The 26,791-nt window shown below is 38.3% G+C and overlaps 1 protein-coding gene across 1 annotated transcript in view; it reads left to right on the top strand.

Moving 5' to 3' along the window:
* ZMAT4 (zinc finger matrin-type 4) overlaps positions 1–16,884 on the top strand; it is a 245,963-nt gene extending 229,079 nt beyond the window's left edge. The window contains exon 6 of the mRNA XM_011372649.2: positions 15,858–16,884. Within this exon, the coding sequence (XP_011370951.1) occupies positions 15,858–15,873 (16 nt within the window). The 3' untranslated portion in view covers positions 15,874–16,884. The remainder of the gene's footprint in view (positions 1–15,857) is intronic.
* The last annotated feature ends 9,907 nt before the right edge of the window (positions 16,885–26,791 follow it).

Genomic DNA, 26,791 nt, shown 5'->3' with positions numbered 1-26,791 from the left:
AGAAGATGTGAGCACCAGGAGAGTAGGAACGCAGATGAGGAAGAAGGCGAAGTGGGTAAAGGACAGAGGATTAAGCACTCTGCACAGCTTCACAACTGCATGTGTTTACAGAATGCTAGACGCTGAGGCCCGAAGGTGAACTAAGTCTCTGCAAAGTGGCAGGAGGGCAGGAGCTTGATTGGTGGCAAGATAAGTTGAAGAGCGGGCACTACAATGGAGAAATTTCCAGGTGCTGTGAAAGAGCACTCCTCCAAAGTGGAGTAGGGAGTACAGCCTGAAAGAACGAGTAGGTTTAGCAAGAATAAGAGAGGGTTACTATGAGAAACTTTTCCAAGTAGATTTTAATTTTGGAAAAATACCAAGTTGTAAATTCATCTCAGACATTTAAAATGCATTAGATGCTACTACAGCCCCGGCTGTCGATTCAGCCAGCATTTATTGAACAGCAATTGTGTGTCAGCCGCTGTTCTCATGGCATGCACATTTATTATCTCATTCAGTCCTCACAAACACTGTATGGGCAGTTGTATTATTATTCTCTTTTTTTAGGAGTTCTCTGCTCTGGGAGGTTATGTTTCTTGTTCGTAGTCACACAGTTAGTTTGCAAAAGGAAAAACTAGGATTGGAATTCAGGTTTTTAAATTTTATTATATCACAGCTTTCATTTCTTAAAATCAGAAATTTCACATGCAGTTACATCATGGTTTAACTAACATTTCTTAAAATATAGCATCTCCTTAAATAAAAGACTGGTATAGGGTAAGCTATAGGCCTAGCTGATTCCATGAAAAGTACTTTGCTCTTGACAACACAGTTTTACTGTAATAACATTTAAAATGGGAGTGATGGTTTTCTTTTAGAGTCTCTTCTGCGAATTCACACTTTTCCCAGAGATGAGATTGTATATTCTCCACCACGAATTTCCCACCTTTTTTGAACATCCAGGCTATACCCAATGCATCTTCTACTGCATAACCACTAAAACAGTACCACATAAAATTATAATGTCTATAAGATGATTCAGTATCTTACTTACAATCCTTTTCTGTTAGAATTTGCTCATTCTCCATTATTTCTTCAAGGAAAGAACGTATTTTCTCTTTCTCCCTTGTGTTTCTCTATGACCTTTGATTTCTACTCGTGCTCTCCAGGCATGTGTGCCATTCATTCATGTGTTCATTTATTTAGTCAATAAACATCATTCATTCACTCTTTCAACACATATTTATTGAGCATCCACAATGTGTTAAGCACTTTTCTAGTCACTGATGCAGTATTTTTGATTGTGAGCCAAACAGTGTGCTCATATCTATGGGTGCAGAAATGTTATGGAGAACACTATCATGATGGTGAGCCAACACAATATAATAGAATGTACGATGGCATTTTATATAGGATACAGTGGAGACATATGAATGTTAACACCTCTAGTATTAACAGTGCTATTGTTAATTGTCATGTATAATATACTGTTATTATACACGATATATCATTTTACCGAGGGGTCATAAGATACCTTGTGGAGGACTGACATGTTAGATAAAACGTAAGCTTTCACCAGATGGTCATTGTATTAGTCTGGAACCGGGTCCTCTGAGAAGAAAGTGCAAAGAGAGGAGTAAGTGTGTAAGAACATTATTAGGGCAAATTGTGAGAGCAAATGTAGTGATCCAATAGAAACCGAGAAAGCTGTCAGAGCACACATCTAACTCCAAGTGAAGGAGAGTAGGAAGGAAACTTATGTAAAAGGGCAAAAACTTATTTTTTCACCAAACCAATGTCTCTTCATGCAATCTTTAGTTTAAGCAATTTTTCTGCTGTCTAGTGTGTAAGCCAGAAACCTAGGAATCAAAGACTCCTCATGACTGATCATTAATTGATATTAATGCTACTTTTCAAACACCTTTCTGAGCTTCTGCATTTCCAGTGTTATTGCAATAGTTCAGAATATAAGCTGTTCCAACTCCTCTCTCTGTTTCTTATCACATCTTTAAATCCATCCATTGATTTATTTGGAGGAAAATAACCTGATTAAGTCCCTTCTTTAATTAAATTCTCCAGTGTCTTCTCATTGCCCAATCCTTAGATTTATACATCAGGTTTTGATTTGGTTACTGAACATCTCTAGAATTATTTCTCAATGCCTGCCCTTTTTATTTCCCCATTACCCCAACCACAAAAGAACCTTATACTCCATCCATATTGAGCTTGTAGTTCTAAAATGCACCAAACTGCCTTAAGTAAATTCTGTTTTTAATCTGCCCTTTCAGCCTGGGATGCTGGCCTCACTGTGACTTTGGTGGGATTGGTAAACCTTTCTTTCTCAGGAGGCATTTTAACAACCCTTACAGTCAGCCAACCACCTAAAGAGAGAGTGTCAGTGAACTCGCTTCTCTTGCATCTCTGTATCTCTTTTAACCTTTGTCTACGTAGCAGAAATCAGCAAAGAAAAAAAGAACCGTAGATTAATGTAATGACTATAAGATCATGAAATTACAAAATGAATTTCTCACCAAATGGGCAATGTACTCTATCAGCCCCATCCCTGTCTTTGTCTTTCTCCATTTGTTTTGGGAGAATACATCCTTGCATTCTCTAGAAAGACGTTGTGGGTATCTCTGCAGTCACTGGTCAAGAGCGCCCTTATCTCTGGACAGGTGATGATGGATAGATGGAGAAACATTATCTGACTTTCTCTAACCCAGCAAGAAAGAAATCACCTGCAGAAATACTCAGACTCTCTAAGAAAACAACATGCTTTGGTTTTAAACTTCATCTCTATTATTTAGGGTTCATGACATTAATTCAGGCAACAGAAAATTTCCAACCAAAATTGTATGTAAAATCACACAGTCTTGGGACAAACGGGAAGAGAAGGAAAGATTGTTATGATTCTCTGAGGAGTGCGAAGAGGTCTTCAAAATAGCATTTTTAAAGCACCTACCTACCTACCTCAGATGTGCTAACTACTTTATATCATTTCTCCTGCCTTTTCCCTTTCTTCTTTCTCTCCTCATCCTCCTTGCTCTTCCCTTCTTCTTCATCTTTGTTTTCATTTTCTTTTAATTCACCGAATCCTTAATGTTCAGGCCACTCCTTGGTTCAAAACACACTAATGGTTTACCCTTTTGTTCACCATAAAGGCCTAATTCTGTACAGTCACCTGCCTGGCCCTACCCACACCTAAACCTTCCCACTCCAGTTATCTTTTCGCTCTCCTCCCACTCCTCAGCCTCCTTCCCTTGGCTCCAGTCACACTGACTCTTTGCTGCTCCTTGGAGACCTCAAAAGGTTCTCGTCTCAGAGCTTTTGCACTTATTGATCCCTCCGCCAGCTTTTCTCCCAAGAACCATGTGTCGACTGGCAATTTCCCAGCACATACAAATGGCAATTTCTCCGACCACTCTTAAAAACTGCCGCTCCTGTTCCCACATTCTCCATATCCCCTGCCCTGCTTTTTTTACTTCATAGCCATTATCACCTTCCAATATACCATATATAATTTACTTATTTTCATTCATTGCTGGTTTCTCTGTACAGAAATATAGGCATGGATTTTGCCACTTTGATTTTCTGCTGTATCCTCAGCACATTACAGCAGTGCCTGGCTCTAAGGGGGTGAATATTAACATTCCCAGTCGTAGATGGGGTGACCGCCTTGAGGAAGCTGAAACAATTTCCTCAAGTCACATAATCAGTAAATGGCAAGGCATAAGTTCAAATCTAAATCTGTCTGGCCCCAAGATCCACGTCCTTTTCATTGCATTGTGCTTTCCTCTCTTTTCAAATAACCAGCTATATGCTTTCATGTAATCAGGGGGCGGCTTTCACACAGGGAGTTTCTGCTTTCTAAACTCTAAATTTTGGTCAGGGAGTCCAACTGTGAGAGATCTGTGTGAGAGGCAAAGAAAGGAAAGAAATGAGATCAACAACAAAACTGTGGGGATTTATATACTCACAGGAGTTAAATGCCAGGTGCTTCACTGGAAACTGTCTTCCGGATACCCAGGCTAGATCACACCCACAAACTGTGGGCAAACCGGTGACATATCTGAGCCAGGCAAGTCTTCCAGTTAGATGGCATGCACAGATGTCTAACTGGAGTTTGCTGTTTATTAACATAAGCTACTTTGCCATTCAGAAATGGGAGTTAATCAAAATATTGCAAATGATGCACCTTGAGAAATGTCACTTTTTATCATGATTGCATTTCCATATTTTTCCATGTTAGTGTGTGTGTGTGTGTGTGTGTGTGTGTGTGTGTGTGTGTGTGTGTGAAATGCTTTCAAAAATTATACTCTACTCAAACCAGCCGTTGGTGGTGGGATGTGTCTGAGTCTATTCTGAATATCTGGCGGAAGCTGTATTGAGCCATATTTCAGTGCAGCTTTATGCGCTGCACACAACCTACATTTCTGTAGCAATCAGGAGCAGAGCACTTCCTAGCACTTGCAGCTCACCGGGAGTCTTGGAGAGCCTGGCTCTCTTCTTCCTTCCCTCTTTGTCAGTTATCAAGGAGTAAAGGTCGTGGGCTGGAAGCAGATAATTATGCTGCTTCAGGAATTGGTGCTTCCCTCTGAGGACCATTGAAATGTAATTCATTTCTTCAGTCTTTCTTCTCAAGTATTAAAAAAGTCAACAAAAAAGGATTTTCTTCTCCACCAGGACTTGCCGGCACTGGATGAGAGCAGTCAGCATGAATTTTAATCAAAGTGTCTGTTTTTCAGCCCTGAATTTCCCATAATCAATTACTTCTTGTCTATTAATTAAAAGTGAATATGTATAAAGTTTGAAAATTGATGGATCTTGATGCCTGGGAGACCACTAGGTCACATTTGGAGCTGAGCTGGGGTGTGTTTCTCCATTGAGCCTAACCTTATGCAAGAAGTATATTTGAAGATGATTTTTTCTTGTTAAAATGATTCACCCTGTGGTTCTTTAAATGGGTCAGCTAGTGCTATAAATTAATTCACACAAAAGGGAGTCAAATTTTTTTTTTAGGAACTATAGAGGAAGTGAGATACACACACACAGATTCTCCTTCCATTGGCCTTTCTTTTTACTGTACTTCAGGATTTGCTCTGCTTTGTTTTCCTCCAGCTACTCTACCTAGCTTACTTCCTTGAGGTGTGTGAAGGAGGTCGTGATACAAAGGGCATAGGTGACTCATTGCATTGACCCTGTAACTTCTGTGATCAGAAGTCCCCGTGTTGATGGCATTTAAATAGGAACACACGGATTTTTTTTTTTTTTTTTCTCGGCTTTGGTGAGGGAGGTGACAGCATTTCGGAGGACTGTTGATCAGAGCAAATCATTCTTTGGTTGTTTTTGTCCTGCTTGATACACCATAATTGCACTTTTCCTTCCATTTAATAACTGTTAGTTTTCTTAGGCTGCTATAATAAAGTATCACAAACTGAGTGGCTTAAACAACAGAAATTTGTTGTCTAATAGTTCTGGAGACTGAGATCAAAGTGTCAGCAGGACCATGCTCCCTCTGAAGATGTTAGGGAAGCCTCTGTTCCTGGCCTTGCTACTAACTTCTGATAGTTTGTTGGCGTGTCGTAGCATAATTCCAGTCTTCACATGGCATTTTCGCAGTATATATATATATCTCTGCGTCCAAATCTCCCTTTTTATAAGGACACTGGTCATATTGGATTAGAGGCCTACCCTACTGTAGTACCTTATCTAGCTAATTACATCTGCAAAGACTCTATTTCCAGTAGGGTCACATTCTGAGGTATTAGAGATTAGAACTTCAACATATGGATTGTAGGCATAGGGTGGGACACAGTTCAATTTATAACACTGACCATTAGTTAGCTATTGTTGCTTAACAAATTACCCCTAAATTTAGTGGTTGAAAACACCAACATTTATTATCTCACAGTTATCATAGGTTGAGAATCCAGACATGACTCAGCCACGTTGTCTGGCTCTGATCAAGGCTGTACTAGTGGTGAATTTGCTTCCAGTTTTACTCAGACGGTTGTTGGCAGAATCTAGTCCCTCGTGAATTGTTGGAATGAGAGTCTCCTTTCTTCACAAATTACTGGCTAGAGGCATTTCTGGGCATGGTCAGCTCACAATGATCTGAGCAAGCAAGCAGGAGGTCCAGAGAGAGTATAGGAACAAGATGGACATCACAGTCTTTTGTAACCTAATCTTGCAATAATCCTTTTCGTATTGCATTTGTTAGAAACAAGTCACCAGACTCAGCCCTCACTTAAGGAGAAGGCAGCATCCCAGGACACAGATACCAGGAGGCACGGGTCTTTGGAAACCACTTCGGAGGCTGCTCACTTTGGTCTGCCCTCTGAGTCATCTTTCCCTTTTCATGAAAGCCAGTATATGTTTGCTTGTCTTGCTTCCTGACAGAATTTCTGGGCCTGCTGGTGTCTTTTTATTTTGTACTGTCTCTTTTCCTTTCAGTCTGAAACGATAGTGTTTCTACTGATATCATTTTCTCAAAAACTCTGTAGGATTTCTGTGAATCTTATTGGGGTTCACTGTACTAGGAAAAAAGTCATACCCACAAATTTCTTTGAGAAAAGCCTTGCTCTTGTTCTGAGTCTTGTTAAGAAGGCTGAGAAACAATGCCTTATATTTCTTAGTGGCCCTATTGTTCCATAGAGACAACCTGTAAGGCACACCCCTAATCTCTTTAAAGGTAACTGTGTGAGACCAAGTAACATCTGATCCTTTCACCTCTTTGAAGTCTTAACCAAGGATGATGCAGTCTCATTCAGCTTTATCTCAAGAGCACATTTTCCTGACTGCTTAAAAATCGTTTTTTTTAATTTTAGCATCCAGAGAGGCTCCATACCAGTGTACCCCACTCTGCATCATAGAAAAACCAAGACAGTTTTTCAGCTCAGCTTGAAAATCTCCTGAGTTGAATTGCCAAGTTCATTGGTTCTGGTCAAGACCAAGTTATGAGATGGAAATATATTTTAACAGCTCCTCCTATACATAAATGCAAATCCCTCTCCATCATTGGCTTCATTGCCCTTTACAGTTCCTGACTGCTTAGGCCAAAGTTTCAGTATCCCTCAACCTGACAAATGTCTTATATCTAATAGCTTAAGTATATTAGACCCAAGTCCTTGGGCACTTGGAAGTCCATGGTGATAGAGATTCATCAGATAAGCAAACCATTGATAATGCTGTCATTAGCTAATATGTTACTTCTACTACATTATCTCAATTAAAATATATAAAATAGTCTTTAAGGATTAATAAAGTCACATTTTTATATAAAGTTATCGTCCTAATGATGTATGTTTGAATAGCTTTACCACTAGTTTTACCATTTACAAAGTGTTTCATCAACTCATTTATTCCTCACAAAAGTCCTATGCAGCAGACGTCTTGTCCTCAAATTAGAGATTAGGGAACTGGAGCTAAGAGAGGTAATATCATTTGCTATTACTTATATGACTCAGATGGTGTCACCTGGCACCAAGATTCCAGGCTCCATACTAGTGTATCCCACTCTGCATCATAGATGTCCTATTGGGGCAACATGGAGTGTATAGTTTTTTAGAATGGGAGTTCACAGTGGATTTTTACTAGGATGATTGCTAAATGTGACTGATTTGTCTGCATATCATTGAATCTGCCTACCACAGACACTATGGACACAGCTGCCCTTTGCAGTATATCTTTTTTTTAAAAAAAAATATTTATTTAAATTAGTTTCAGATATGTAGTACATTGGTTAGACATCTATATAGTTCATAAAATGATCCCCCCAATTGCTCCCTCCCTCCTCTCCCCCTCCACCTAGCCATCATATTAATGCTAACTGCATTCCATCTGCCATGCTCCCCATCCCCGTGACCATTTATCAACTACTAATATGCACTTCTTTAACCCTTCACCCTATTCTCCCAACTCCCCAACCCCCCTCCCAATCTGGCCATCACCAGATTGTCTTCTATATTTGTGAGTCTGTTTTCAATTAGTTTGTTCTTTTTGTTCCTTAGATTCTGCATATAAGTGAAATCATATGGTATTCATCTTTCTCTGTCTGACTTATTTCACTCAGTATAATAACCTCTAGGTCTATCCATGTCACTGCAAATGGTAAGATTTCATTTTTTAATGGCTGAGTAATGTTCCATTGTATATATGAGCCATAATTTTTTTTATCCAATCGTCTATGGATGGGCATTTAGATTGCTTCCATATCTTGGCTATTCTAAATTGTACTGCCATGAATATTGGAATGCATAGATCTTTACAAATTATTGTTTTGGTTTTCTTTGGATAAATACCCAGAAGTGCAATTGCTGGATCAAAAGATATATCCATTTTTAATGTTTTGAGAAACCTCCAGACTGTTTTCCATAGCAGCTATACCAACTTGCAATCTCACCAACAATGTTTGAGGGTTCCCTTTTCTCCACATCTTCACCTACACTTGTCTTTTGTTTTGTTTTGGTCCATACCCAGATTTCCTGGAGGACACTGCACCAGACCACCATCTTCCAGAAAGTCCCATGAGCACATGCTGGTTTTCTCGGTCCTTTCCTTGACCTCTCAACACATTAATAAGATAGAGTGTGGCTCTGTCTGAAAAATGTACTGGTAGTTTTCAGTAGTGGATTTGGACATCTGATGAAAGGTTTGGCTGTGTTTGTAGTTGGTTAGCAAATAAACTCTGAGCTTGAAGGAAAAAAGAAAAAAAAAAGAAATAGAATTCTCTCTACCTTTGGATTTGTCGTTTTGGAGTTTGTGATTACTTAGATGAGGGTGACAGAAAACTGCTGATTTTAGAATCGAAAAACTTGAAAGATTGAGCCTATCTCTGCTGTAGTGACTTTGGCCCAGCCACATAGTTTTAGCATGTTAGAGGTGAGGGGATATAGAAAATGACTTGATCTATTTTTTCATTGAATGGATAAAATTAATGCTTGGAGAAATTAAATGATATTTGCAATGTAGCCATTGAGCAGGAAAGCCAAGACTAGTTCTTAATTTAACGCTCTTTCTGAGTTCATTTGTTCCATCACATCACATCATGTTTGGGAGTTTGATAAAAATATAATAATTATTAAATAATTTGTTATAAAAATTGCATTATTATGTTAGTACTATTTTTACCACCAGCAGGCCAGTTGGAATACCAAATATAATAATCGACTTTGCCTAAAGCAAGGGGCCATGTAGCAGAACAAATCATCTTAATACTAATAATAATCAAAGACAACATTTATTTGTTGTTCCATATATGTGAGGCGTATTATACTTTTATCTATTAACTCATTTAATTTCATAGCAGCCTTTTGAGGCCTGTGCTTTTATTATATCACCCCCATCTTAAGACTCAGGAAACTGAGATAAAGGACACAGAACTAGTAAGTGCTGGATCGGGGATTTGAGGTCTAGCATGTGATGGTAGAGCTTGCTCTCTGACAACTACTGAACTGCTCCTGCCATATGCTCCACTGGTCTAGCACCTTGAACCTGCTTAGTGCCTGCCCCACATGAAAGTGGGGTTGGGCTCTGTCTACTGAAACACAAGAAGGGGAATCAGATAGGTTCACTACTGCAATAATACAGTGCAAATTTGGCACTAACTGCCTGCAGTTATCAAAGACTTTAAAAGATAAGGGCACAGTCCTCTATAAGATTACCGTCACTTTAGATACCAGCTGCAAGCTTTGGGGACCCCAGGCTGTCTACGCTTCTGACCAAGTGGCTACAAATCCAGGTATTCCACTACCTCCTCATGTTCAACAATTCACTAGAAGGAATCATAGCACTTAGGATCATGCTAGACTTAGGATTAGTTTTATTATAAAGGATAGAAATCAGGACCAGAAGAGACACACAGGGTGAGGCCTGGGAGAGTCCCAAATGCAGAGTTTCTGGTGCCCTTTCCTTGTGGAATCAGGAAGCACCATTCACTCTCCCAGTACATTGATGTGTTCAGCAAGCAGGAAGCTCAACTGAGCTTCAATGTCGAGTTTTTATTGGAGTTTTGTTACTTAGTCTTGATCAATCGAATCATTGGCCATGTGACTGAGCTCAATCTCCAGCCTTCTTCCCCTCCCCTGAGATTGGGTAATATCATGTGGCTAAAGCCTCGACCCTCTAATTACATGGTTGGTCTTTCCAGTGTGGCCAGTCCCATACTGAAATTATCTAGGGACTCAGCATGAGTCACCTCATTAACATAAATTATCAGGGCCCACCGTGAATAAAAAAAATATTCTCATCAATCGAAAAATTCCAAGGATTTAGGACCTCCACCCCAAGAACCTGGAACAAAAACCAGATAAATTCTTTATTATATAGCAGCTACATCAAATTATTTTCTTTCAGGTGATTAGGAACAAAAACATAGGAATCTCTAAGTTTTTAGTGGTTACTGGACTCATTTGTGTATATTATCTCATTTAATCCTCATGCCACTCCTTTGTAGAAGATATTATTACTGTTTGTTTTATACGTGGGTAAACTGAGACTTAATAAAGTTAAAAATATTTTGCATGAATGACCATCTAGTAGCAATTGGTGTCAGAATTTAAAACCAAGTTCTCTAACTTTATATCATAAACCCTTTGAATCTATTCGAAGAATAGTAGAAGATAATAATAGAGATAGAGATGTTTTGAAAACTTAAATGTTTTTCTTCTCTGAAAGTTCAGAATGGGAATGGACTTGCCCATTCAGGAAGTGAGGACTGTGAATATCTGGGATTTAGGCTTTTTTCTAATGTGGCAATAGATTCCTCTCTAGTTTTCCTCGTGTGTCTATTTAGGGAAGGTTATGCATTGATTCTGTGTCAGGCCTTATCCAAGTATTGAAAACACAGACAAAGAAACAGTTTCGGGCTTCTTTGAAGGAGAGACAGACAGTAAACAAAAGCTGGCGATATAATGTGGTTAAATAAACAAAAGAGAAACGTACTTAAGATGGGCACCTAAGACAGGGTAGGGGGAAGAGGGAGTCAAGAAAGATTTCCTGCAAGAGATAAAGTAGGAGCTGAAGCTTAGAAATGAATAGAGATTGGACAGGCCTCTAGTTTTATAAGTGAATCGAACAGGGGTACTAGACTCTGTTGCATAAGTTTAGGAGGCTAGTAAATCCTGGTGATCCTCCAAAGCCCAGCACTTTGCAGTTTCCTTGCTGTGTTTGCATTTGCCTCAGCTGTGTAGGAGGAATGGAGCCCCCCAGATAAGGGGGCAGTAAGTGTGCAGACCTCAGGAATGCTGAGGGTATATGGATGAGTCAGAGGCTCCATCAAATTTCTCTTTTGTAAAATGAGGACTTTGGACTTTCTGTGATCCCTGGGGTCCTTTATGCCTCTAACATTTCATTATCTTGTGATTTTATGAAAAATGTTTTGCAAAGCAAATGAATAGTGTAAACAAGATTATAAAGAGACTGTTTCTCTTCTTAACGGACTGAATTGTTCTCAAGCACATTAGGAGCATTAATTTGCATATAAACAATGCAAATTCTATATAAGCAGAGGAGACTTGTTTTCTTAGGTGTGTTGATAAGTTAATTACAAATCATTCTTGTAAGTTTTGCTACTCTATGTATATTAGGAAGTGATAGAGCTGCATTCATTTTAAATATTCTAGACTTTTGAATATTCACAGTTTCTTAAGTGTTTATAATATCTGCCTTTTCTTTGAATTATCCTGAATTTTCTTAAATTATTTCTTTATTCAAATCTCGTTATGAATGGACAGGATTTGTTTTCTCAAGAAGGATTTGGATAAATTCATCTTGTGTTGCGCAGATGTCAGAGATACTGGCTAAACCCCATCCTACTTGTAAGAGTCTGTTGGAATCCAAAGCCCTGCCTATGCTTTTAACTCCCAGTGTCCTGTGATCTTTCTTCATCTTTCTCCCCCTGTAACTTTATGTGCTTCTCCGTCTCTTTTCTTATTAACCAGACTACATAGACCACCACTAATAGCATTTCACATTTATTCAGCATTTATTTGTTTAAACAACTAACAAAGATTTAGTCATCATGTGGAAATAGCACCATGCACAGAACAAAACCATCTTTCTGGTTATGCTGTCTCCATGCCTTATCCTCTGCTCTCACATTCTCTTTCTCTTTTACCTTTTCTTCCTTCAACCCCAATCCTTCTCCTGCCATTCACCCTTCTCAGAAGCAAAACATATTCACCTCTTGTCTAAAGCATGGCACTTTACTGATCATTTCCCACAGCTTAAGCATATTCTTTTGGTTTTGTTCTCTACTTCCATGTGGCTACTCAAAATATTCCAAATACACTTTTGGGGGGTAAGTTGGGAAAGGATATCATAAGGAAGTATGCTTCCATTGAGGGGAATGTGAAATCTAGGCAAGTAAAGGGGTAGGGGATGGGTTCCGAGGCAGAAGGAAGAGCCTGTGCAAACCATAGAAGCATGTGAGAGTGTGACAAAACCTCAAGTAAATCTCTGTGATTGGAGTTTAGAATGACTGGGGGTGGGGTGATGACTGACAGATGGCACTGGAGGAGGAGACAGCAGTCACACCACAAATGATCTTGGTGTATTTTACTTTTCTGCAATAGGTGATGGGGACTTAGGGAAGCACTACAACATCAATGTGATGGGGCAGCAGAGCTGGTTGCAAAGATGCCAGATAGAAGACTAATGCAGTGTCAAGGGCCTAGGATAGGGCATGGACAAAGGAAGCAGAGGAAACAACATATTCAAGAGTAAAATAGGAAACCAATAAGATTCGTGGTTGATTGGTTACAATGTGAGGGAGAAAAAAGGAAGCCTAGGAAAACACTGAATTTCTGCCTTAAATCCTTATTTGCCAAATTAGGAAATGCAAGGAAAAAAAAAAGAATAAAAATCAGGAGATGTTCAATTTTAGAAATTTAATTCGGTTTCATATTGTACTATCTTAATAAATTGAGCAAAGGTGACAAGTCTTTGGATGTCATTCATGGCACATCTCAGGCAGTAGGTTAAACAAGTTCAAAGTCATGACTCTACCATGTTTGTGGAAAATGTCTGGGACATAACTCCTCATCTAACAAATTCTGACAGTATCATTTTATATAAACCATTTCATCTTTCACGTCACTGTAAACCTGGTTCATGGCTATGAGAAACTATGCTTGATAATGGCTGAAGATGCTCTGTTTTGTTTTTTAATTGGTAAATCAAATGGTTTAAATTTAACATGGGACCAATGAAGCAGTAAATTTTTCTCTAGTCACCACCTTCAAACACTCTTGGTCAGAATGCATTCCCCACCTCTCTCCCCAACCTTGATAATATTTCAGAAAGATTGCATACATTTCTGGTCATTTTTAATGGTGAGAAGAGTTTCAATTCAGTATTTAAGACTCCTTTTCGGGTTTTAAGAAATTTCTTACCAGTCTATATAAAACTAATATCTCATACCCAGTTTAGAGCATCCTTCCTCTCTGAACCTTCCAGGTCAGAATGGGAAAAGACTGACTGGAAGAAAGGGAAGCATTTTTATTTAACTGGTCTTGCAAACATGATGCTTATCTGGCTTGGGGTCTTGGAATGCAACGCTTGCGCAGCAAAGCCATCGTGCTCCTCTGTGTGGCAGGTGCTCCGACAGCCCAGAGCTCACAGAAATTAGGCAGAGCCCTGCAGTTCGCTGGCGTGGAAACATCTCCCATTGGAAGGTGGAGGCACCCATTCCCAGTTGGCTTAAGTTTCACTAACTGCATTCCAAGACCCCAATTAAAGTCACTAGTAACCTTCAGTTACTTTTTTTTTTTAGAAAGTGAAATGGAGGCTATGTTGTTCTCATTTTTATTATGATACATGTTGAAGATAAAGTGAGCTCTATGAATGCACTTGGTATGTGTACAATGCAATGGAAATTGTCTCTTCAATTCAAATCATATTTAAGACTCTCTGAGAACAGAGATTGTTCTTCACCACAAATGGAAACTATGTAATGAATTCTTTTTTCCCTATGTCTTTCTTCAATTTTCTATTTAAAGGAATTTCTGAAAATACATGAATTATGCAGCTTATCTCTCAGATGAAAAAGAATTTTCTTCTTGGATTGGATGGCTGCATATTTATTAATAGCAATAAAATTTTCCATGTTCTTTTGTATCAAATGGGATGCAGACTATAATATGAAGGAGCTTTTCTGGCAATAATAACAGTAACAGATGAATAATTATAAAAGCTATATGGAATTGAAAGGCATTTTAATTTGTCATTACTTCTGTGTGTTCAGAAAGGATCTGGATAATTATTTTGACTATAAAAAAGAAGAATATGATATTCTTTTTCATTATGGAATTAAGTTCTTAATATACCACTTTTACTATAAGTAAACAAAAAAAAAAACAATTCCCTGTAATGATGTAATCATGACTGAAGGCTGCTCAGTGGTAGATATGTTTAGACTTCTCACCATTACGTGGGGATGCTTCACTTCACACTCATTTTAATTAAAAAAATATTCATCTTTACAGTTTATAAAAATGAGATCATATTTATTTGCTTACTAAGAACTTCTTACCTTTATGTCACATGAATTCATGCAGATGGCAACAACTGTAGAATTTCCTTAGGCTGTGACCTTTCCAGGGGCCTTCCAAGGCAAATTTTCAAAGCTATTTTTACTAAAAAATTTAAAAAAAAAAATGCATGTAGTCTCCATTTTCTTTTGGTCTGCATTTACCAACAAATTTTTATTTGGATCTTAAGAATAAAGTATTCTTAAATATTTGGATATTTTATTCTTAAAATCTAGACTATACAGCATTTTTGAGAGGTAGGGTGAAGAATAAAATTTCAAGGTGTGCTGTGTGTTTCTAGGTGGGTGATAGAATTTTCCTTTGTAGCTCATGGATTTTCATTTGTCAGTTTTCCACCAAGATATTTAGATCTTATTCATGAGGAGTAGGAAAAATCTATGCAAGGATTCTAACCTACTCCAGCTCTTCTGCTGCCTTCCTTTCTAAAATATAGCTTTAGGTTAATAGTCAAGTATTAAAAAATACTGTTTTGGCAGCCTCAATGCAGCCAGAGGGTGTCTTCAATAGCATGATAGCATGAAAGAAATCCCCTGCACATAATGCCCACCAGCTCTTTTTGCTTTCTGATTCTGAGAATTCCCCTTTAGTAGCAATATAACCTTATGCCGTTAACATAGCCAGTTTAAGCTTCAGGGTTCTCACCTTTAAAAAGGGAAGAAGTGACATCCACATTAAGGTGGTTGTTGGGATTAAATTATCATGTAAAACGAATGTGAAATTCTTGACACATAGTAGGCATGCAATAAATGTTAGTATCTGCTTACCATAAAGAAAAACAAAACTAGAAACCCTTTAAAAATTAATAATCTATTTGATTTAAATCAATACTTTTTGAGAATAAAACCAGAAAACAATTTTTCCTATTTTTCTAACAGAGAAAATTCTGAATGAATTGAGAATGAGGTTTATAAAATTTGAATTTGAAATGCTATAATCTTCTATCCCCTCTCAATAAGAGGTTTCTACAAGTAGTTATACTTGATACCTAAAGATGAGTCTATGCAGTATGCTATAAATAAAAATCAATTCATTATTTTTACTTTAAGAACTTTCCGAATGAATTTAGTGTCTGGATTGACAGCGTAAAGATACATCTTTTCTTTTACATATGTGGAGATGATGTGGGTAATTAAGTTATTATATGCTCAGATTATTTAGAATTTAAAATATTTATTTTATAAATTTAGCTTTATTTTAATTTGATGGATAAAGTGATGTTGGGATGGGGAGAGATTGGGAGAGAGAAAGGAGAGAGAGAGAGGGGAAGAGAGATTGGACTATGTCATTGTGAAAGAAGGTAAGACTGTGTTCCCTTCTGTTTTATAGCCTGAAGAATAAGTAGTGAAAACATCAATCAAGAGATGAGAAAAAAATGTCAGGATTTCTCTGCCATGGAGAATTGCTTATCAACCACCAGAGGAGGATTCTTTCTTGAACAATAAACATTTCTTACGAGGATTCACAGATTAACATATGACTAATCTTAGTTTTGGAGAGTAAATGAGCTTTCTTTCTTTTTTTTTTTTTTAATTTTGTGGTAAGTTGTGATGTTTGGATGGATTTTTTAATTCTTTTCTGATAATATATCTAGCACATATTCTAAATTATAATCCTATAGCAAACAGTGGGAGCATCATTCACAACTTAAAGACCGAAAAAATATCTAAATCTCCAGTTCATTCTAGATTTCTTTAGCATATAAAATTATTCTATTAAATCCTTGATGATTGAGATTTTAACCACCTGTATCAAGAAATAAACATTATTTTTTCGTCACGTTGAACATGAATGTGGCAACATGCACAGAACCAGAAAGAATCACTATTAATAGAAGATATATAATGGACAAACACACTCATTTCAACTTCTCATTTCACCTTCAAAAATGTGAGCCAGGTTTGTCATCTGAACAACAAGAATGAAGAGGATAAATAAAAGAAGACTCCTCGTCTTTTTTTTCTAATCATTCAAAGAACAGTTTCTCAAGGTTAAGCCAAGTCCTCTTTGCAAGCTGCCAAAATAATAGCTTAGGAAAAGAATTAGTTTGCCTGCATGATGATCCTCTTAGGCAAAAATGTCTTCGCAGCAGTTGACCTTGATGAAATGTTTTCCCAAAGGCACTGAAAGCAGAATTATAAACCCCAGAATGAGAGAGAAATAAATGAATATTTCTTAGGCAGTTGACCTGACTTGCGGGCTTTAATGTGGGCTGCTGATGATTTGGAAACCAGTGAGTAAATTCTGAAGAATGACAGCCGTCAGAGGTCCCCTACTCCTCTGTTTCTCACTGCAGTCCTTTGCTGAACCAAGATTCAGTCACTTTGGAAAGAATACCAGTGGCCAGTATGGCAGACTAGAGCACTGTTACTCTCTGATGGTAGACGTCTCTGAGTATAAATCGTAAAGCAGTTTCTCTAGGTCTAATTCTTCTCCATCATGACTGGATTTGGTGTCCTGCAGGCTGGCTGCAAAGCCAGGAGTTCAGCCTGTATTCACGATGCTTCTCAGTGCTCTGGCTGGGATTGCCCTTTGTACATCGTGACCACAGGCAATTGATCTTCTGGTGTCAGGGTTTTCTGGTCATCTGTTGTTTTTCCACAGATGAAGGTGAGGTGAAGTGGTTACAACTCAGTGAGCAATAAATGAAATGACTTAGGAACACACAGTGTTGTTATTAAGGCATTTGAAGCTTTTTGGCATATTCCCTTGAAGAGAGGCCACCTAGGAGGGACCAGGGTGGCCAGTTTCTGAGCCTGTAGAGAGAAGCAGCTACACCAGCCACACGCTGGGAGGGAAGGAGGGTTTTGTGGAAAGCAATCTATTTTGCTGTTTTGGAAAGCACACAACAGGGCTACGAACCTCGATGATGACTTTAGTTCAAGTGTGTAAAATAAGGCTTTATTTGTCAATTCTGCTGTAAAATAAGCACTGTCCAAGTAAAAAAAAAAAAAGAAAAAGAAAAAAGTCTTTGTTTCTGTTTGTGTTTAGTAAGTAATCTCATACCCTCAGGTTCTTGTCTTATTTAAATAACCTAATATAGTATAGACGAACCTATGAACATAGATCTCTTTTGCTTTACAGAGAGGCTGTGCCAATCTCTATAAATAAGCTTCCAGATATAATAATCTGATTATTTCAGAATTCTTCATCTAAATACCATTGTTCCTTGGCAACCTGTCAAGTGAAAGTGAATATCCTGCCAGAGGTTTTGTTTCTTTTCAAATTTCTTTACTTGTTTTTGCTCATGCGAATAAGGGAAATTATCGTCCTGGTGTACCATGGGGTGTCATATTCAGCTTTAAACTAGAAGCGCCTATGAAGTTATTAATATTTGGGGAAGTCTTAAATGGAAACATCCCTGATCGGGAAGCTTGCTGTTTGTTGTTGCGGTTTTCTTTTTTTTTTCTTTTTTTTAGTATGGTTATATTTGTTTAATTAGGTCATATCTTACATCTCGGTTTTGTTATGAATGAATGGGAGTGAGATGTAAAGTAAATATTTTCAAATAACAAAATTCATTCTAGCAGAGAGGAAGAGACCCATGTAGACTTGCCCATTGTGGAGCTGCTCCGATAAGGCCACCTGATTATAGCAGAGATTCTGGGAGAGATGAGAATAAGTCCAGGGATTTCCTGTAAAATCTCAATTCAGAGGAACTAAGGGAGAACTCTATATATTTGAAAGAGCAAGACTATCCAAGTTCTTAACATTTAAAGTACGTTCACAGTTCCAGAGTACTTGTAGTAATGTCAACTTAACTAACCAACTACTGCCCATTCAAAGTTTTGCTCCAATGAGAGAAAAATTATTTAAAATTAGCATCACACACAAGCCTAATAGCGTCCTTATATTAGGGTAAAATTTTTGTATTTAAAAAGATACTTGCTAAGTGGTTGAAATAGTCTTTGTCTTCTTATAGAGATAAAATACTCCTACAATCCTAGTCATGTCATTCGCTTACTTCGCAAAGGTTTTCTTCCTTAAGTATAGAGGTAAACTTTCGGCTAGTACTGTGCCAGTGGCCACAAATGCCATGTAGTGAAACTCAAATTAATGAGTTTTCATTATATATAGTCTTCACAGCCAAGTGCACTAATAAATATGATCATAAAACAATCTGCTAAGTGGAGAGGACTACAGTGATCCCTCTTGCTGATAAAAGTGGTAATAAAACTCTCATCTGCAATTACTTGACTACAAGGACCAATAGGATTTGTTTTTCCTCTGCCTCTTAGATGACATATAAACATAAATTGGAGCTGCAAGAGTCTTTATACCTTTCTATTGAAGTGAGTTTATTGGACCAGTCAGACCAAGAGAAGAAAAATATGAGATAGATGAAAAATGCTAATACTTCCATAAGCACAACATATTAGAACTCCAATGAGAAAATAACCTTTCTAAACTGTCAGGTAATAAAATACTCTCCCCTCATCCATCCAAATTAAATATTCATTTCTCGATTGACCAGCTTATACAAAGAATTGATTGTTGTTCTTTTGTGACCAGAATGAGAAAGTCTGATCAACATGTTATTGTGTGGACAGGTCTTTTCTTTTTTTGCTTCTCTTAATTTATTTATGCTAAAGTCATGCTAAACTACCTCATAGATTTGTGATGTGGATTGGCTAACTAATAAATGACAAGTGCTTAAAAATTTTAATTTTTTTTTTAATTGTTGTTTTTTTTTTTCTAGTTTAAGATATGCATGTCGCATTAACTATCTGGATATTTCATTGTAATATCTGTGTTGCTACATTTGGCTTTAAATTTAATATACAAATATCTTTATGTGAAATGAAATCTTGAGTATCCCAGCATGGATTGAGAGCATCAAATGTAGCACCTAAGGAAACAGAAAACACCTAGAAGCAAAACCAGAATGTTTTCTTAAGAAGATTTTAAAGCTTCTCAAAGGTGGTGGTGGGAGTGGGAAGGGGGGGTTGTCATCACTGATTTAAAAGACTGTATTAAGTAATTTTGCAATATAATAGTTAAAATGCCAAAATTTGGTAGTGATTTATATTTAAAAATTAATTAGAATGTGTTTAAAGTTATACCTGTGATACTGTAAACTTCAATACCTTCACATGTTGAGTAAAAGGTAGAGAGAGGAGTCATAGCTAGTCCATATCTTTCCGAATATTTGCAAGAGAGGTGGTGTCTGCTTTGATTTGTGTCTTCCTAGAAAAATATTGAACACTGTTATTATTATTGTTTTGTAAAGATACAGTTTAGAGAAGGGAACAGAATTAACATCTAATAGTTTACTAGCAACTGCATGTGAAGGCTCTACAGCAACTAGCTAAGAAATAATTTTACTGCTGCTCTACTTCGCTACCATTTTTTCCGTGTGATTAATTACTCCTTAGTCACGATTCTGAGTAGCAGTTTTATTTGCTAATTTCAAATGCCTAGATTTAATTAGCAATTTATTCTGACCTTTTAAAAGCCACATTTTATAATCTTCAAATTATATGGGTAAAGGGAAAAAAATCTAATTTTACCTGTCCCCTCAGCTCCAACTATCATTAACAGGTTACATTGTTTCTGAAGAATAGTCAAACTCTGTCATGTGCCAAACTTTCACATCAGCTGTGGTTGTTTGAAGTCCAGGTTCAAGGTCCCTCATTCTACAGACGGTCGTTAGGATCATCAAGGACTGATTCAGCTTCAGAAAACTGAAATAATGTACGATGTAGTACATTTGGCTGCTAAATTTATACATTTTTTAATGGAAAAAAGTGAAATTGCTATACGCAATAATGAATTCCCCTTTTTCATTCTATTTTGAGAACTCTCAGCACATTTTCTATTTGAATTGTTGCTCTTCAAATGATTAAAAGTTCTGACTCTAAGACCAGCAATGATGAGCAAGATAGGTTTCCATGTGTTGGCCAACTCAGTGACTAAATGTTCTATTTTAAAATCAATTTCTTATTGTATATTCTCATATTTCTTGAAATTGTCTTTGTAGCTGATGGAGTTTGCATAACAACATTACTGCTAATGACTTTATTACTGAGAGTCCAAAGAGTGGCCAGGTACGGTCAACCCCGTGTCCCATTGGTTCACTACTTGGGCTGTAAATGGTCTCCAAGAGGCTCAGAATGAGAGGATTTGATTAGCCTTCTTAACATTGGTTGCAAGGAAAGTGTTAATGCTGCATATATGTAAGCACGGTAATAGAAATGTTTTTCTAGTTTTTCCAAAAATGTAATCTCTGTGATTGAGCTTGAGAATAATGGAATGAAGGTGGTCATCGTACAAGGAGGGTAATCTACAGCAATTCTTATTCTCGACAGAACTGTCAGAGCATCGGGGGAGTGCACCCAATAGAGAACAGACAACTCTTGCCATCTAAATGTCCACAGTGGGTGTTAACAGCATTAATAAATGGCTTAAATTTTCCCTCCTGTCTTCTTCTGAATTAATTCTTCTTGTCGTTTATTAGATCTACTTTGTGGCTTTCATGCTGATTGCCTGTGAGGACCACATATTCAGAACTTTGGAGTGGCTCGTCCTTTTCTCCACTACTCATTTGCTTAACTAGAGCATGCTACTATTAAAAAAGTAATTAATAACAGGAAAATACAGTTAATTTATGGAGATATTAGCTATTTTGGAGATATATTTTTTAAAAAGCCAACAGGTTTCTACTTTTGACCAGATATATTTTTTAAAGCCTCTGTCTTTATTATCCTCTTCTTCACCACTTAAGACCAATTACAAGCCCATCTCTTACCTCTTTACATTAGCTACTATCTCTCTGTGTTCTTTAGGTATAGAGAGTTTAATTGTGATGAAAATTAATCAAGTACCCTTTGCAAGGTACCCATGGGGGTATGTAGTAAAAGTAGGTGTTCCACCTGGGCGACTGCATCAGCCACTTACTTTCTTGATAGTGATGAGGTATAAATGAACTAAATACTTGAGGTTTTTTTCCAGTTACTCACTGGTTCAGAAGTTGCCCATCTTCTCAGATGAATGGTGAACCCCTCTCTGAGTGAACTTGAACTCAATCCTTCCCCATTTTTATATAGTAACACATGCCGTCATTACTATAGGGCCTTAACTCTATAGGTGTTGAGTGCAAGACAGAATATAGCTCCTACTCTTAGGAAATGTCTGATATTATCTGACTTATTGCTGGGATTTGAAGAGAACAGATCATTTCCCTTTGCAATTACTTCTTTAGCCAAAGTTCTTCTAAAAATAGAAGTGGGTACCCCTGAGAAGGAAAAACCAAAACCAATACCTATCTATCTTTTTTGTAAATATTGGTAATACGGTTTATAATAAGTTCTAAAGAGGTTCTATGTGTTATGTTTATAATATATGCATGTATTAATTTGATGATTATTTATTGAATACGAAGTTTCAGACAAAGGGTATACTATAGGAGAAGTGATTCAGGAGTTAAAATAAAACCTAGGTTTAGAATATGGTTCTGTCATTTACTTGCTCTATGATTTTGGGCAAGTTATATAAGTTTTTCAAACTTCAGTTTCTCAATATTTAAAGTGGGGTTAATGAGCCATTTCTTAAAGAGTTGTAAAAATTAAAGAAATTAACTTATGCTTTTCTTCTCCCTTCTTTTCAACCACCCAACTAGCTAATAATTGTTTAAGGTAAAGTCGAACCATTCAATGTGAGAACTAGAAGAGACCTTTAAGACTATCTTGCCCATCTTTCTCATTTCTATCTTTCTCATTTTTAAAACTACGTGATGAAGTAGAAACTTACCTGGGAGAAGGTCACTGCTAGTATAACTCCAATAGCTTCCCAGAATATCAGAGCCCAGAGTGTTCCAACAGCTATCTGTGTGAATTCCCCAGCAAGACCTTTATCTGTCTCCATGTCACTTCAGCTGCACCTATTTCTACCCCAGCCTCAAGCATCTCTGCCAATTCCCCCTGCCCCAGGCATCTCTGCTCCAGTAGCTCAATCAGCCTTTTGGGCTTTTACTCAGTACAAGGACCGAAACTTGCAGGCAGCAAGGATCACTCAGGATCGGTTTTGCTCTAACATGGAAGGATATGACGTGGGACTCCTCAAAATATTTCCAGAGGCAGAGGAGAGTTTAGCATATGTTTTTATATGGTATATGTATATAGTGTCCATGTATGCATGCATATAACTATGAATCTATTACAATATGACCTATTTATTCCTACACTTTTTTCTATTTTTTGATAAGATGCAGGATGAATAGCACAGCTGTGGATTATTCCCCTTTGTTCCTTTGTTTCATGATAGGAGCCATTTAACTGTAAAAATGAAGCTAGATTTATGACTGCCAGTCTGTCTGAGTGGTAATAAATGTCAGAGAGACATTGCTGAGTCATAAACATTGAGAGTGTGAGCCAAACCCACTACATAAATCAGCTTACCACAAATGAGCCCCCAACTCCAGAAAGTTGGCTGACTACAAATGGACATGAAAACCAAAGAACTCAACTCTCTAAATATGTCTGCCCCTCGGCACCCAAAGTTTTCTTCATTGTTAGCTGATTAGAATTCCCTGTGTTTGCTCAGAAGTCTGCCCTATGATTCATGTTCTCCAAGTCATAGGTGCTAGAGAAGCAGGTGATGTGTTGGTGCATAGCCAGAAGCCTCATCACTGGGGGTGGATGAGCGAATTCCTGTGGAGTTGAAGCTGGCTTACTTCTGCCTGGTCCTATTAGGGAAATGACAAGTTTAGGAGTTCCATCTGATCCAGTCCCCAAGCTAACGAGAGCCTTGTCTGGCAATGAGCGAGCCTGGTGAACCTGAGTTATTCACAGCAGTTAGTCAAACAATACGAGGCTGCAATCTCTCTGTACAACCCTCAGTGTGAGTCTAGTTGCCAACTGCTCTACCCAGAACCCAGCTCCTTGGTCCCCATTCCTGGAGCCCAGCCCCTACATAGAAGTCGTGTTTATTTCACCAGCACCTTCCGTCTTGATGATGCAGACCACTGACTCATCCCTTGAGGAGATGGGTCCTGTATACTCCTGGTTAGCTCTCTGAGTCAGCCATTCTTAGCTTAAAACCCTCTTCCTGCTATTCTTCATCAGTGGATGAGACCTTGATAGTCTTGACAAATGGGAATAAAAGGAGATGTGTTTATATTGTCTGCACACATTTAAAATGAATATATATATAGTTTTGTCTGCACACATTTAAAATGTATATATATATATATACACATTTTTATATATATATAGTTTTGCTGGTTCAATTATCTGAAGAAGTTAAAGAAATCACTTACAGAAATAATCATGGATGTAATTTGAAACTAATTTATGAATTAGGAGTTATCAAGTTGCAGTAGCAAGAAGGGAGTAGAAATTTAGGAGGATTGAGGTTTAGCCATGCTCTGCCAGGAGAGAAATTTGGTCTTTTATAAAGCAAGCTACTTTGCACTCTCTGGGCCCAGCTCTCTTCAGTAAAACAGAGGGGTGTGTATGGACTAGATGGTTCCAGTTATTGTATAAAATAGGAAGTCAATGGAATATTAAAGTGACTATGCATTTTTACTCTTGCACATTATCATGAAGTGATACCTCTTTCTTTAAGATTAATTTAGTTTTCAGGAATGTGAATTAAAGCAACTCAGAAAAATTAATGTGACCAGATCATATAAGGGTGACACTGATGTCACCTGCATCACTACATGGAATTTGCAACTTCTTTATCCAGAATATTATACTATCATAAACTCACAAAGATGTTCTAGCATTTTGCTTGGTGTCCTTAGCAGTAAGAGGATGATGCCCTGGCGCCCTCTCCATTTACCTCTCATATGATATAGCTCTGACTCATGTTTCTTCATTTTTGATTGTGCAATTGTCCAATAAATCCCTGGTCTCAGCTTATACTGAAAAAGCCACTTTGATTTTATTACCAAATATGTCAAATGATTTAAATAATTAAAACAATTGAAGAAAGAGCATTGAATCCAGGATCAAATCAACGTGCAGCTCAAGGGCAGCAGAAAGCAAAGTCTCATTGCAGGCAGAGTGACGGTCAGACAATTCTGCTGCCTCGGTGCTGTCAAAAATGCAGATGTGTAGCTGCCATCCATCATTTTCAAGAGTCATCCCATTACTGCCTGCTGCAGCCCCAACAGAATGTTCTGTTATTACTCCCCGGCTGGAGTCAGAGAGAAACAACACCCGTCAGAGAGCCCTTTGAGAAGAAATGAAGCAGCATTCTTTAGCCTGGTTTTAGGCATGCTAGAAAATGTCCATATGAGAAACAGTAGAGGCAGGAATGGTCACTTGTCACAGCAGAAGCTGCAGTAGGCTTTCAGGCTCTGGCTCCTTCCATTAAATCCTGCTGGAATCAGACTGACTATTGCGAGACACAAAACCGCTGTCTGCTGTCGTGGAGAACGCCCACTCAACACTGGATGGGACAAAGGGAACAATGGAGACGAGGCTTTGGAACATAGCATACAGGAGACAAGAATTGCTCTGGTAATAACACCAGCACCACATCACGTGAATACTCTCTGCAGGGAAAAAAAAAATCTCTTGTGTAATAATGGTTGTTAGGACGGAGAATGTAAATAACAGGGAGAGTTTAAATTGAATATTTGACAACACTGAAATCTTGTGAGCGTGCATTGAATATTTATATTTTAAAAAAGATCTCTATTTAAGTGGAAGGCCTGCAAAGGCTTCAAACAAATCCCTGTATCACTTAGTAGGGGAAATATTTTCTCTGTTCCTCACAGTTGGAAATAATAGGTGCCATCTCTTTTGTGGAGGAAAAAAGTCCCTTGGAAGAGGATATTTTAGGTGATTACTTAAGCCAATTTGCTTCTAAAATGACAAGATTGGCAAACTGCCCGTTATCACATTGGCATATCAAATGATAATAATGTCGCTTAGGAATATTAAGACACTATATTAGTTTCTACTTCCTGAGCAGGAGGGAGGAGGGGAGCACTGGCTTTTGCAAAACTGCTATTGCTATGCAAAGGTTCTACTGCTGGGGATCAGGGCAGGAAAAGAAAGGGGATGAGAAAGTAGAATTTAGGCAAAATCAGAGCTTCAAGAAAGATCAAAGTATAAGTTTTCAGAAATTTCTTTAGCATTTTATACTAGTCTAAAGATGACAAATTGAACACTGAACTTTCTCAGTGTCACCTACAGTGGAGACTGTCCAACAGATGGCACAGTGCCTGTGGGTCATTCCCCCAGGTATTCCCTTTCCCCAAGGTCTTTAAAGGAGTTAAGCACCAATATTCTCATCCCAGTTCTGCCACCAGCTCTGAGATTCTGGGAAAGGCCTTCTCTGAGCCTCTCTGTCTTTGCCTATTCAAGGTAGGATTGGTATGAAATGATTCATAAGATTCCTGTTCTGGTTGGTTCATTCCAGCCCCTGCTACTTACTATTCACTGGATGTGTCAAAACAGTATCAAATGTAGCTCCACCTTCTCTGCAAAACGAAGAGTGTTGGCTCACTCTGCCTAAGCCTAACATTCTGTCCCAAGTGTACACACTTTATCCACATAAGCCTTTTTAGAAAAGGAGATGCTGAGGGAACATTTTGGTCACTAACCATTGCTGGTCTGCGATAGAAACCTACTGCAGTTGGCCTTGCCTTGGCATGATGAGAATCATCGCATCTCAGGTACTCTCTCAAGAGAGGCACCCAGAGACCTCAGCATCACATCTTAGCAGCAACAAGGAAGTAGGTGAGTCTGGGCAGAGACCACCTAAGACTGACTCGATGATAAGGGCTTACCACAACAAGAATTGCTTGAAGAGCTATTGCACAATTTTCAGACGATCTTGCAAACTCAGGTGTCAGGGAAAGGTATTTCTGTTCAATAGTGGGTCACAGTCTGATCATGGATATGTGAAAAACACCACGTGGCAGGAAAGTTGGCAGGCTGGAAAGAGAGGGGCGTGGATCCAGCCACCCAGGTAAAAAGCGCATCAAGAGCTGGTCCAGTTAACGGGGTTGGCCTGGCTCCTCAGCTGGTGCTCGAGAGAGGGCACCCAAAAGGGAACCCTGTTTGGGTGAACCTAGAGCAGGCAGCAGGGACTAGGTGATTATGACCTGCCAGCCCCAGACTGAGCAGATGCTGAGCAAGGCTTAGCCACAACTGGACACAGAGGAGGAAACAATGCAGAGCAGGAAGTCAGAAAACCAAATGGAGCACAGAACCACCTTGTGGGAGGCACCAAGAGGCAGCGCCAAGGAAAAGAAGCGAGCTGCCCCGGAGCCGGGATTCCAAGAGTGGAGCCAGCTTCTGAAAACA

This window comes from Pteropus vampyrus, unplaced genomic scaffold (assembly GCF_000151845.1).
Source record: "Pteropus vampyrus isolate Shadow unplaced genomic scaffold, Pvam_2.0 Scaffold8, whole genome shotgun sequence".
NCBI lineage: Eukaryota > Metazoa > Chordata > Mammalia > Chiroptera > Pteropodidae > Pteropus > Pteropus vampyrus.
Note: the sequence above shows the minus strand (reverse complement) of the source record. Positions and strands in the feature narration are given on the sequence as shown.